The 12207-nt window shown below is 35.9% G+C and overlaps 1 protein-coding gene across 1 annotated transcript in view; it reads right to left on the reverse strand.

Annotated features, from left to right (window-relative positions):
• Positions 1-670: 670 nt before the first annotated feature.
• obi1 (ORC ubiquitin ligase 1) overlaps positions 671-12207 on the reverse strand; it is a 32155-nt gene continuing 20618 nt past the window's right edge. The window contains exons 5-6 of the mRNA XM_039745375.1: positions 9151-9239; positions 671-2808 (exon numbers count right to left, since the gene is read on the reverse strand). Coding sequence (XP_039601309.1) covers positions 1317-2808; positions 9151-9239 — 1581 coding nt within the window. The 3' untranslated portion in view covers positions 671-1316. The remainder of the gene's footprint in view (positions 2809-9150; positions 9240-12207) is intronic.

The following is a 12207-nucleotide window of genomic DNA, read 5'->3' on the forward strand; positions in this document are numbered from 1 at the left end:
AGTGTGGGTACCCTGCTCGGATTAGCTTCTGGTCTTGCAATGGCTACAAGAATGGGTAGTGACTCCTCTTGACCCTCAATTTGAAAGGAGACTAGGAAATTAATGGAACTGGAACCCATAAAAGCCATCAGCCAGATATCAAATGATCAGTGGTGTAACAAATATGTAAATATGTATGCATTCTTTAGATACATCTTTCATAACACATGAAGGTAAATATAGATAAATAATAATAATTCATTACATCGATATAGCGCTTTTCTCAGTACTCAAAGCGCTATCCACACAAGGAGGAACCGAGAAGCGAACCCACAGTCTCCTTACTGCAAAGCAGCAGCACTACCACTGCGCCACCTGTGAAGATATCTTAATGGCATACCAATTCAAATATTTTATTCTAAGGAATACACTGTTAAAAGTGAAAACCATGAGTAGCATCCATAAAAAAAAAACTGAAGATCTATTGTAAAAATGAAAAGATAATATATAAAATAGAAATCTGATCAAACAAATAGTCTCACAAATCACTCTGCGTAACATTTAATGCTTTTTGTCTCAAGCTTTTGTACTAATAGACAAAAGAATCCATTTGTTGACTGAAATTCAAATACTTTTAGCAAAAAAATATGACTTACCCATAAATTATGACCTTAATGGTATACTTCTGGGCATGCTTTTAAATCACCTCTGCTCAATTTGATTTCCTTTGCACCTTGCTGGAGTAATCTTTACAGAGACATACTGTACACTGATTGATTATGTACAAATGTTTATAGAAATGCAATTGAAAAGTGCATATCAATGTGAATACAGAGGACACAATGTGGGTTAATAAGAACAAGGAACATTACTAAAACACTTTATTTAAAAAAAAAAAAAAAATTGGTGCACAATATGCACATGTTGTATCTTATGTTTTAGACACAATATTTTTTCATTCCTGTTGCTTTAAGAGAAAAAAATTACACTCCATGCACCCCATGAAAGTTGAGACACCATTACTGAAATATATATAAAAAAGTAAACTATCATGGTTTATGAAATCAGAAATAATATACAACATTGTTTCATTTGTATTATTTATACATCAAATTTAAAACATTACTTCCTACTCTAACAACGTTTTGTTTTGTATAGCATGAGTGTAAACTGAAGGAGCCTTTTAAAATGTTTGAAATGTTCTGTAAAAAATGTACATTCAAGCATAATCAAAATGCTACTATTCAATTACAGACAAGATACCTGATAAAAAAATAATTATACATTGTATATACCAAACAAAAAAAATGTACATTCATATTTTATTCTAAAATTATTTAAAGTAATTTAGTGGTTTTTGAAGGACTTTCTATGTCCAAACCACCTCCAGTTTTTCTTTTGATTGACTGTACAATGCTTGTTTTTGATCTTTCTCTTTGCTTTTTTACAGTGGTGCGACGGATCTTAGAAGGCTCTGCTTCATCAAAGTTACTTTCAGATGGACTGGAGGAATCCAAAGATCCTGGTTTTAGTTTTTCAGGAAATTCCTGAGAGTCTGTGAATAATAAGTCAAAAGAAAGTTCATCCGAGTCTTGTTTTACCTGAAGACTGCCAATCTGTGACTCCTGACTTTCAAACAAACAAAACTCTGTCTTTAAATTTGAAGTGCTGGAATTGCTGTCAGAAGCTGTGGCAGGTTTACCCTCTTCACCACTACCTTGAGAACACAGAGCAGCATGCTGCTTTGCTCTCACCTCTGTCTCAAGTCTTGTATCAACTTCATTCACAAGTTCACTGCAACCTGCCGCATCTGGTATCAAAGTGGAATCGACACTGAATGACCGTGTTGACATTAAAGAGTAATGAGAGCTCCTGCTGTTTTCAGACTCAGATATCATAGTGTCCAGTTCAGAGATTTTATCAAGATAGGCAGCATCCATGGAAGCCTCACTTGAGGTCCTTAAGCGAATCACTTCAGACTCCAAAGTGAGTTGAAAAGTGGTATTAGAGCTGTGAATATTTTTATACTCTGTACCTGTCAATTGCTCTGGTAATGCTGACTGATCAGAATTTGCAGTTGTGATACCAACATCATAAGAGTTCCAAAAGACTTGCTTATCTAAACCACTGTCTTCTGTCTGTTCTCTGGCAGCATAGCTGTCCTGATTACATTTATCCACTGCTTGCTTTCTTTCTTCAGTTATTTGACTACAACCAGAACTGTCAAAATTGAGCTTTCGTAGGTAGGACAATGGCCTTCGTCTAATTTCTTCACTTGGGCTGCTTAAGCGAAGACAGCTAAAAGATGAAGAAGGAGTGAGATTTACAAGGTGTTCAAAATTTGTACTATTATGTTTTTTCCCAGGCGTACTCTCTCCTCTGATGCATTTATTGCTGTGCTCCATTTCAATATTAACACCTTTAGTTGCGGTGGTTAAAAGCAGCCCTTCGGGCTCCAATAACTCATTGTCTAGATCCAAATCATTGCTGAATATGCTCGGTCTGTCAAGACTGCTAACTGAAGGTTGCTCCATTTCACTCAGACTCTTCCTCATTGTTAAAATTCTACTTTGCTCTCCTTCATTTTGGCTACTCCAAGATAAAAAGCACTCAGCACTGCCTTCTGCTTTTTTTGCTTTACAATCATTTCGACTATTCACCTCTGCAGAGCTGTCTGTATCATTTACTTTCTTCCCAGTCAGAGAGATCTGATTCTCTAGCTCCTCTATATATTTGTCACTTCTTTCAAGGGCTTTCCTTAGGCGGTTGGCATCTCTTTCGTACTGGTCAATTTTTGCTTCTAATGCAGCAACAGTAAACCTGCCAAATCTAAAGAAGTAAATTATGTATTATACAACTGTAAACACACATACAACTATTTTCAAAATGATACATTGCTTGAAAATGTTAATACTGCACATAACTTTAAAAATAATCACCACTTAATAGATTTTACAGATATTCATGAAATGTACATGTATGTCCAAAAAAGTACATATATTTTAATACAGAATATTAGTTCATGCAGTTAGAGTAATGTAAAATTCAGCTCCTTATGCGGCTTTACACAGGTTGCCACAGGCTTCAACAATTTATTTAAAAGTATCTAGTTTTGTTACGATAATCACTGATGTTATATTATACACAGTGTATATAATATATATGTATATAAGAAAACACTAATTATATGATATTAAAAGGCTGACCTTAAAGTAAAATTCCTAGCTAGAAATTTGTAGTGTACACTTGGGGCCATAAAGCATGAATAATTTAAGTAAAGGAAAAATATTTACAATAGGTTTGTGTCATTGCTTTTGAGCTGGAAAACCTGCTAGATCAACTTTTTTTAAACAGAAAAAGTAAAAAACCTTTTTGAAAATTAAAACATAAAAGTAGCGTAGTGTCTGATGTGCCAATACACAACAAAAACACAATTATTTCTTAAAGAAGAAAAATACCTTCCTCTACTGCAGATGGAAATAGTCAGGGTCAAGGTTATGTGTAATGTAACAAAGGTGCTTCTGAAGAGGTTTCTAATATTATGTGCTTAACAGGAGACAAAAGAGTGGAAGTTAACTACCACCAAATTAATTACTTACTTAGAGCATTCTGGGGAAAAAAGATAAATGCACAGAACAGAATTAATATGTCACGTAAGGTTTGCTTTTCTTGTTAACAGAATTCAGCTAACTATAGTATAACTGTACAGCTTAAAAATTAGAAGCAAATTTTCCTTCCTCATAACCACTTCAATAAAGATGTTAAGTGTGTTTTTGTTGGAGTGATGATATTATGTATTTTACCAATTTTCTGTAACTAGGAAACTTAATTCAAGGTTAAGAGAACAGTATTTGACGATAAATATTCTAGGTGCCCTAAAGTCAATTATATGATTACCTTGTTAGTGGGAGAATACTTACAAAAACATTTATTGCCAGTACAGGAAGTGGTTGAAATAACATTTTTTCTGTTACAAGGCAAGACAGTATTTCTTATAGAACGCTGCTTTGCAAGCTAACATAAATTAATGCAATATGAATTTTGTCAAGATTATCATATTAAAAAAAAAAAAAAAAAAAAAAACCACAAGGACACGCCAAAAGTATAAGGGGGGAAAAACACAATGGGGGCTGAAATAAATCCACAATGATATTAATAAAGTTAACACAGTTTGTTAGGAATGAGTCCATAAATTTCAAAAAGGAATAAATGCAGTGAACCAGAGTAGTGAATTGTAATTGGATTTCTGATCTAGTTATGGACTGTTCATAACAACACAAGAGGTAAGATGAGAACCTATCATGGCAGCAACCCTAATGTGTCAGTGGTAAGGCTCAAATTAAAGGGGCCTACCTTCCAATGTTAATTTAAGTTTTTCCTGACCAAAAAGCACTAGCTACCACAATTCTAATACAGAGTTTGCCAATGCCTTAGAAAATGATTTTTAGACAGTCTCAAAGAGATTCAGGTCATCCACAAGACAACTCAGGAAGGGTAGGAAGGATGTCGTTCAAGTTGTTCTCAGCAAGTGTGTTTGAAAGGATGAGCTAAACATAGGGATATTATTTAGGTGGAAGGAACATTTTCAAGAACTTCTAACCCTGGTGGATATACATTGAAGGAGACATTTCCATACACATGCATTGGGCTCGAGTCCAACTCTGTGGACAAGGTCTTTGGGATTGTTAAAAAGCTTGGTAGGTGCAATGCTGCACAAGTGCATAAGGTATGATGCGAGATGCTGAAAACACTTAATATTGTGAAATGTTCTGGCTAACACACCTATCGATTATTTGTGTAAAGAGGAGCAGTCTCTTGAGAGTGGCAGACTGGTATGGTGGTTTCCTATTTAATAAATGAAGACCAGGATAAGTGTTACAATTACCAACAAATCACTCTCTGCAGTTTCCCTGATAAAGCCTACACTGGGGTACAGGAATGGACACTCCATGATAGTAGAAACTTAGACCCAGAAGGCACAATACACATTCCATCATAACTGTGGAATAGTAGTCCAGCTCATGGCAATTCCACAGATATTCCAGAAATTGCTAATCCCATCTATAAATTCTATGTGGAGTTTTAAAAAGCTTATGAACAACCATGGACCCTGTAATATTTTGGGAAAGAGTAAAGTGTTCTGGGACTGCTGCTGTGTGCAATTTATTTCCTATACTTACAGATTAAGAGTTGTGTTTGCATTAGGTCAGTACATTGAATGATGGTGCTAGACTCCACCAAGGATGTGCCTTATGTCTTCTCATGTCAATGCTTTTCCATGGCCAGTATATACAGGGAAGACAGAGTTTCAAAACATCTTCACCCTGGACAGAGTTTTTCAAAGGGTCTGTTTTCAGGGAACTAGAAAGCAGTTTGTGTGTGGACGAAAGGCCAAAACTCACATAAAAAAAAAGAAAATACTTGGGTATATGTGGACAGGGTCTTAGAACATATAGTATGTTTTGGGATCATCCTAGACTAACAGAGTCAGCACATAAGGTCATACAAAGTTAGGGTCCAATCCCTGATGTATTTTGGATAACTTTAATACTGAAAGATGTGTGCAACATAGCACTTAAGGCTAAATTACAATGAATTTTGGACAGATTGACAAGGAGTACATGTTATGAATGATGGTTACAATTAGTGTCCGAGATACTAATTCAGAGATCCTTTTTCTAACATTGCTTAACATCATCTAGGTAGGGAAAACAGTAAAACTGATTGACAGGAGTTTAGAATTTCCTCCATGCTAATATATAAAATTGTAGATATTGATAAAAGACTAGCCTAGTTGGGAATGCTCCTTTTGACAATATCCAAAATTATATAAAAATGAAAGATCTGTTGTAGGTGTTAAGTATTTGAGACTTAACTGATCAAAGGAATGCATACAACAAATCAACAAAGGGGGCTTTGAAAGGTCAGAACTGCTAAGGACTACTATGATTTAAATGCACTGTAGGTTAAATAGTGCTGGAATACATGATTAACCCCTTTAATGGGGGCCCTTTTTCAGTAGTCACTTCCCTATTTTTTTTTAATCCCTTGATAGAAATGATTGAATTTTGCTAAAATATTATCTAATTGAGATGCAAGTTAAATTCTTGGAAGAAAAAAAAATTAAAGTACAAATTTATTTAAATAATTTTTGTTTGCAACAATAAACGAATTTTATGCTAGGTTTTTTTATAGATTTATTTACACTATGTACAAATTTTCCATTTTTCACTTAGTACTCCAGTTGCGTGTGGTACACACAGAAGCACAGAGTAGCGCAGAGTGGAATATTGCAGTCTCTGCAGTACTATATTGTTTCCTTCCTGTGCTTGTGTGACAAACACACTACACATCTCTTATGAGATGTTTCCTCAGCATGCGAACATCTCTCTTATCCTTCCAATTCAAAGCCATCGACTTATTTCTGAATGCAGCAGCAACTTCTCCCGATTCCAATTGTTTTGTCGTCACAGAAATTGTTCAGGTCCTTTGTTTGATCTCACTCTTCCTACTGCATAAATTTCCATTGAATTCAAAAATTCATACAGCTCGGGACTGCTGTAGTAATTGATTAGTCCTATCAGATAACCTTGATTCAGTAGTTTCTCCGCAAGTGTTAGCACAATCCGCAACGGTACATCAACCCCTCCTACATCGTTTACAAGTTCTTTATCTTTTCCCTGTGTACATCTTCATATTCCACACATACCCACATTTATTGCCTCACAAAGTTTATACAGGATTCCAACCCAAAAACGTGATCTTTTTTTGGAACATACAGGTATACCTTCCACCCTAGATGGCCTTTCCATAGCAGTGAATGTTCATCGATTGAAAGATCTCCCTCGGGAATGTAACTTCCAGAGAATTTTCGATTGCAGTGGTCGAAGAAAGGCTTGATTTTATACATCTTTGGAGAAACTGGTCCAGCGTCATTATATGCTTCATTATCAAATAATGTGTAACACACATCTAACTGCTACACAAAAAGGGACAAATCTCAAAAATGAAACTTATAAAGCATCAAAACACAGACAAAACTACTAACCGAATTACCACTCACAAAATAAGAGCAGTAATCAAAGAAATTTCAAATGTTCAAAACACGCTTATAACTTTGCACATGATAAAAACTGCGAAGGTATACTGCTGAAGGAAAGACGATTGTTCACTAAAAATAAATGCTAAAACTAAATCCTTATCTCTTAAAAATGTGACTGAGGGCAAGTGAAAGAAAAAGTACCATTACAGGTTCTTTGGTCTCGTAACTACCATAAAACTTTCACGCAAGTAAAAAATGTCTGTACCTCTGCCACTATGACCACAGAGTTTTAAAAAAAAAAAAAAAAAATTATATATAAATCACACTAGACAGCAGAACCATGCAGAGAACACATCTGAAGGATCGCATTCCCCGAGGAGGGAAAAATCTTTTTTTATTATGCATTTCTATAGACGGTCTCCCCATTCAGTGTTGTTTTTGGCTCCCCATTAAATGGGTTAACACACACTAGAACCACAAAAAAAGTATTTCTACCATAAATTACTTTCTACATTGGTTCAATACTTTAAATCTATAATGTACAACCAGATACAGTAGGTGTATATAGTGGAGTTGGAGAAGAACTCCCCAACTCCCACCACCAGTCAAAAAAGTATGAATATTCATAAAGTGAAAGTGAGACCATGTCACTTTTGGGTTAATATATTTGCAAAGTCGTTCTTTCTGTTCATGGCCATATTTTGTATGGCAAAGAACTGATTCACTGTCCAAGACCAGTACTGAAGCTGCACTGCTTCTCCTGAATCTGAAGTTGAACTAAGAGAGAGTTTCAGTTTAGTACCCTAGCATATCCTTTCTTAGCCAGAACATCTCCACAACACCAAGTCCTTTCAGTATTTCTAGTATGACTTCTTTTACCACTTTGGTTCTGCCAATACAGAGTTTTTGATTAGCAACCTTTGCCACAACAGGCAGACACAAACAGTGTTTTTGGCTTTGTCTCATTCTGATGATTTTGTATGTAACATACATCTTCCCAAATTAGACTTTTCCCTATCTTTGCTGAGAAAAGACTGGGTGACATCCCACCTACCTTACCTATGTTGTCAAATGGTTTGCCAGAAAGTCGTACAGGCACTGAAAAGTCATTCTCCATTGCCACACCAACTTACCCACACAGACACTCTTTATAGCTTTGCTTAAGTCACTGCAGCAGATGCGTGCGCAGGACCTCTTGGAAAAATCTGGCGACTTTCCTGTTAATGTAATAGTGAAGGCCTCTTCCTTAGCACTGGTGTCTACCAAATGGACTTTGTAGAGGCCATCACGAATGGCATAAACGATCTTTTGATCTTTCAGTCAAAGCTCCAAGCAGTTGTCTCCACTACTGAGGTCTTGAATGTCTATCTATGACCTCTTACAAAATACAGAAGATCTTTTCCAAGAGAGGAAGGAAGTATCTAATCAATTTTACCATTTTATATAGTTGATAAAACTGATCTACAGGATATGCAGAATATGTAAACATGCAGTTGTATAAAAAAAAACAAAAAACTACACATTAAAATATTGTGCAGTAGAAAGGCACAGTGGTTAACACTACTTATTCATACTTCTAGGACAGTTGGTTCAAATTCCATCACTGTCACCATCTTTGTAGAACTTGAACATCACCTACATCCATATAGGCTTTCTCTGGTCACTCTATTTTAATGACACATTCAAGACACGAAGGGTAGATTAATTGGCAAGTCTAAATTAGATGTGATTTAGATGTTCATTAGGAGTGTACTTTGTATTGGATTAGACCATACCATGCAAAACAATGCCATGCACATCTTTGATGCCCACATAGTTAAAGGCATATCACAGAACACCCATAGGATATATCTTAATTGTTAAATCTGATTGGAACTACTTGACAAGTATTTAACACACAACATCATGGATTGAACATGGTCCCTTCCTTAGAAGGGGAAGGTTATCAAATAATAAGATAAAATTAAACCGAATCATAAAGTTTCTTTGTTTTAGGTGAAATGTAAAATAAGCTGATTTTCACAATATTTAATGCATTAAAAAAGAATCATTTTTCATTAAAAAGGAATAACTATTTTTTAAATATGATAAATATATTATATATATTAAAAAAAAAAAATCACACATACTTTTGTGGAGATCTGTTCTCAACTTCTGCTTTCAAGCGTAGATTCTCTCTTACCAAGTCAATGTTCTGTGCTCTCAGATTCTTATTAGCCTAAAGAAAAAACGTCTGTACTGACTGCTGCAATTCAACTTTCACATGTATATAAATATAAACACAAAATATTTAATATAAAAAATGTTTAAAAACGGACATTGGGAAAGGTACAGATTGAAAAACTGCTCAAAGCATCAACTATTATACAAAAATGTGAATGTCTTCATTGGGTAGAAGTTTTAATATCTATGTACAACTTGAAGATGCTGTTTAAGTCATTCATGCACTGTGCAAACCTGTCCTTTCTATTATTCCAACTCCATCAAACAGAAGAAGGTTCATGGGGATTTGAAGCCTATCCCAGGAACACTGAGTACAGGGCTAGAACCAACTCAGCAAGGGCACCAGTTTTAACTGCATGAATTACATAGGTATGCCCACAAAACTTACAGTATATAAGACCTACTTAGAGTTTCCAGGTAAGAATAATAAATAGAGTGGAGTTTGTAGCACTGAAATACCTGAATATGTCACATATAATATATAGCATATACACTTAGGTCCATAAAAGACAACTTTTTTCTAATTTTGGTTCTGTACATTACCACAATGAATTTTAAATGAAACAACTCAGATGCAGTTGAAGTGCAGACTTTCAGCTTTAATTCAGTGGGGTGAACAAAACAATTGCATAAAAATGTGAGGCAACTAAAGCATTTTTTAACACAATCCCTTCATTTCAGGGGCTCAAAAGAGATTGGACAATTGACTCAAAGCCTATTTCATGAGCAGGTGTGGGCAAGTCCGTCGTTATGTCATTATTAATTAAGCAGATAAAAGGCCTGATTTGAGGTGTGGTGCTTGCATGTGGAAGATTTTGCTGTGAACAGACAACATGCGGTCAATGAAGCTCTCCATGCAGGTGAAAGAAGTCATCTTTAAACTGCGAAAACAAAAAAAACACATCCGAGAAACTGCTACAATATTACGAGTGGCAAAATCTACAGTTTGGTACATCCTGAGAAAGAACGCAAGCACTGGTGAACTCAGCAACGCAAAAAGACCTGCACATCCACGGAAGACAACAGTGGTGGATGGTCGCAGAATCATTTCCATGGTGAAGAGAAACCCCTTCACAACAGCCAACCAAGTGAACAACACTCTCCAGGGAGGTAGGCACATCGATATCCAAGTCTACCATAAAGAGAAGACTGCATGAAAGTAAATACAGAGGGTGTACTGCAAGGTGCAAGCCACTCATAAGCCTCAAGAATAGAAAAGTTAGATTGGACTTTGCTAAAGAACATCTAAAAAAGCCAGCATAGTTCTGGAAAAACATTCTTTGGATAGATGAAACCAAGATCAACCTCTACCAGAATGATGGCAAGAAAAAAGTATGGAGAAGGCGTGGAACAGCTCATTATCCAAAGCATACCACATCATCTGAAAAACACAGTTGAGGCAGTGTGATGGCTTGGGTGTGCATGGCTGCCAATGGCACCGGGACACTAGTGTTTATTGATGATGTGACACAGGACGGAAGCAGCCGAATTAATTCTGAGGTGTTCAGAGACATACCGTCTGCTCAAATCCAGCTAAATGCAGTCAAATTGATTGGGCAGCGTTTCATGATACAGATGGACAATGACCCAAAACATACAGCCAAAGCAACACAGGAGTTTATTAAAGCAAAGAAGTGGAGAATTCTTGAATGGCCAAGTCAGTCACCTGATCTTAACCAAATTGAGCATGCATTTCACTTGTTGAAGACTAAACTTGGGACAGAAAGGTCCACAAACAAACAGCAACTGAAAGCCGCTGCAGCAAAGGCCTGGCAGAGCATTAAAAAGGAGGAAACCCATCTAGTGATGTCCATGAGTTCAAGACTTCAGGCTGTCATTGCCAGCAAAGGGTTTTAAACCAAGTATTAGAAATGAACATTTTATTTCCAGTTATTTAATTTGTCCAATTACTTTTGAGCCCCTGAAATAAAGGGATTGTGTTAAAAAAATGTTTTAGTTGCCTCACATTTTTATGCAATTGTTTTGTTCAACCCACTGAAATAAAGCCGAAAGTGTGCACTTCAACTGCATCTGAGTTGTTTCATTTAAAATTGTGGTAATGTACAGAACCAAAATTATCCTGGTCCAAATATTTATGGACCTAACTGTACATACACATACACACACAAACATAAATACCATATGCATACACAAAGACAAATATGTATATCACTTAACTTACATGCAACATTTCCAGCACTGGACATGGATCAACTTGCATCTCAACAATTAAAAAGACATTTCTTAAAGAACTATAAATTATTCATCTGTATCTTGTTACTCTTTTCCCTTAAAGTGTTACATCAAGACTCCAATTAGTTTAATCCTGTTATTTGCAAAGGCTATTTCTTAACCATGTGTTGGAGATCAAACAAACTGTTTTAATAACCATTTGATAATATTTTGCTTAATAAAAATACTTCAATAAGATTGTTTTAAGTTGTAATAATCTTCTTATATAATACATTCCCGTGGCTGTCCGTTTGTCTGTCCAGGATTTTAAATCACCTGTAGCTCGCAAGCCGTTTTAACCATTGACCTGAAATTTGGTACACATATACTACGTGACCTCTACTATCTGCTGTCGCGGTGATAATTGACCTCCAAGGTTTTTCCTTCTTTTTATTTTAATTTTACTGTACAATCAACTCTCGGCAGCAGCCAGCAGGGCAGCCATGTGGCAGAGCAAGTGTATGGGGGCCATTTTCATTACCTACCTCTTCATATCTTAAATCATTCTTGAGGCAGATTGAAGACTTAAGTGCCAGCTTAAGTAAAAAGGTAAGGAAAATATACTAAGTAATTGCAACACAAACACTGAGTTAATTAACTCAAAAAGATGCAGACAAAAGAACAGAAGAAATGGGCCGCTAGGGCGGAGAAAAAAAGAGCTGCTCAGGAAGCAGCAAGCGCATCAACCTCTGAGCAAACGAATGGCAAACGTACAGAGAAACAGTATGAAA

This window comes from Polypterus senegalus, chromosome 2, assembly GCF_016835505.1.
Source record: "Polypterus senegalus isolate Bchr_013 chromosome 2, ASM1683550v1, whole genome shotgun sequence".
NCBI lineage: Eukaryota > Metazoa > Chordata > Cladistia > Polypteriformes > Polypteridae > Polypterus > Polypterus senegalus.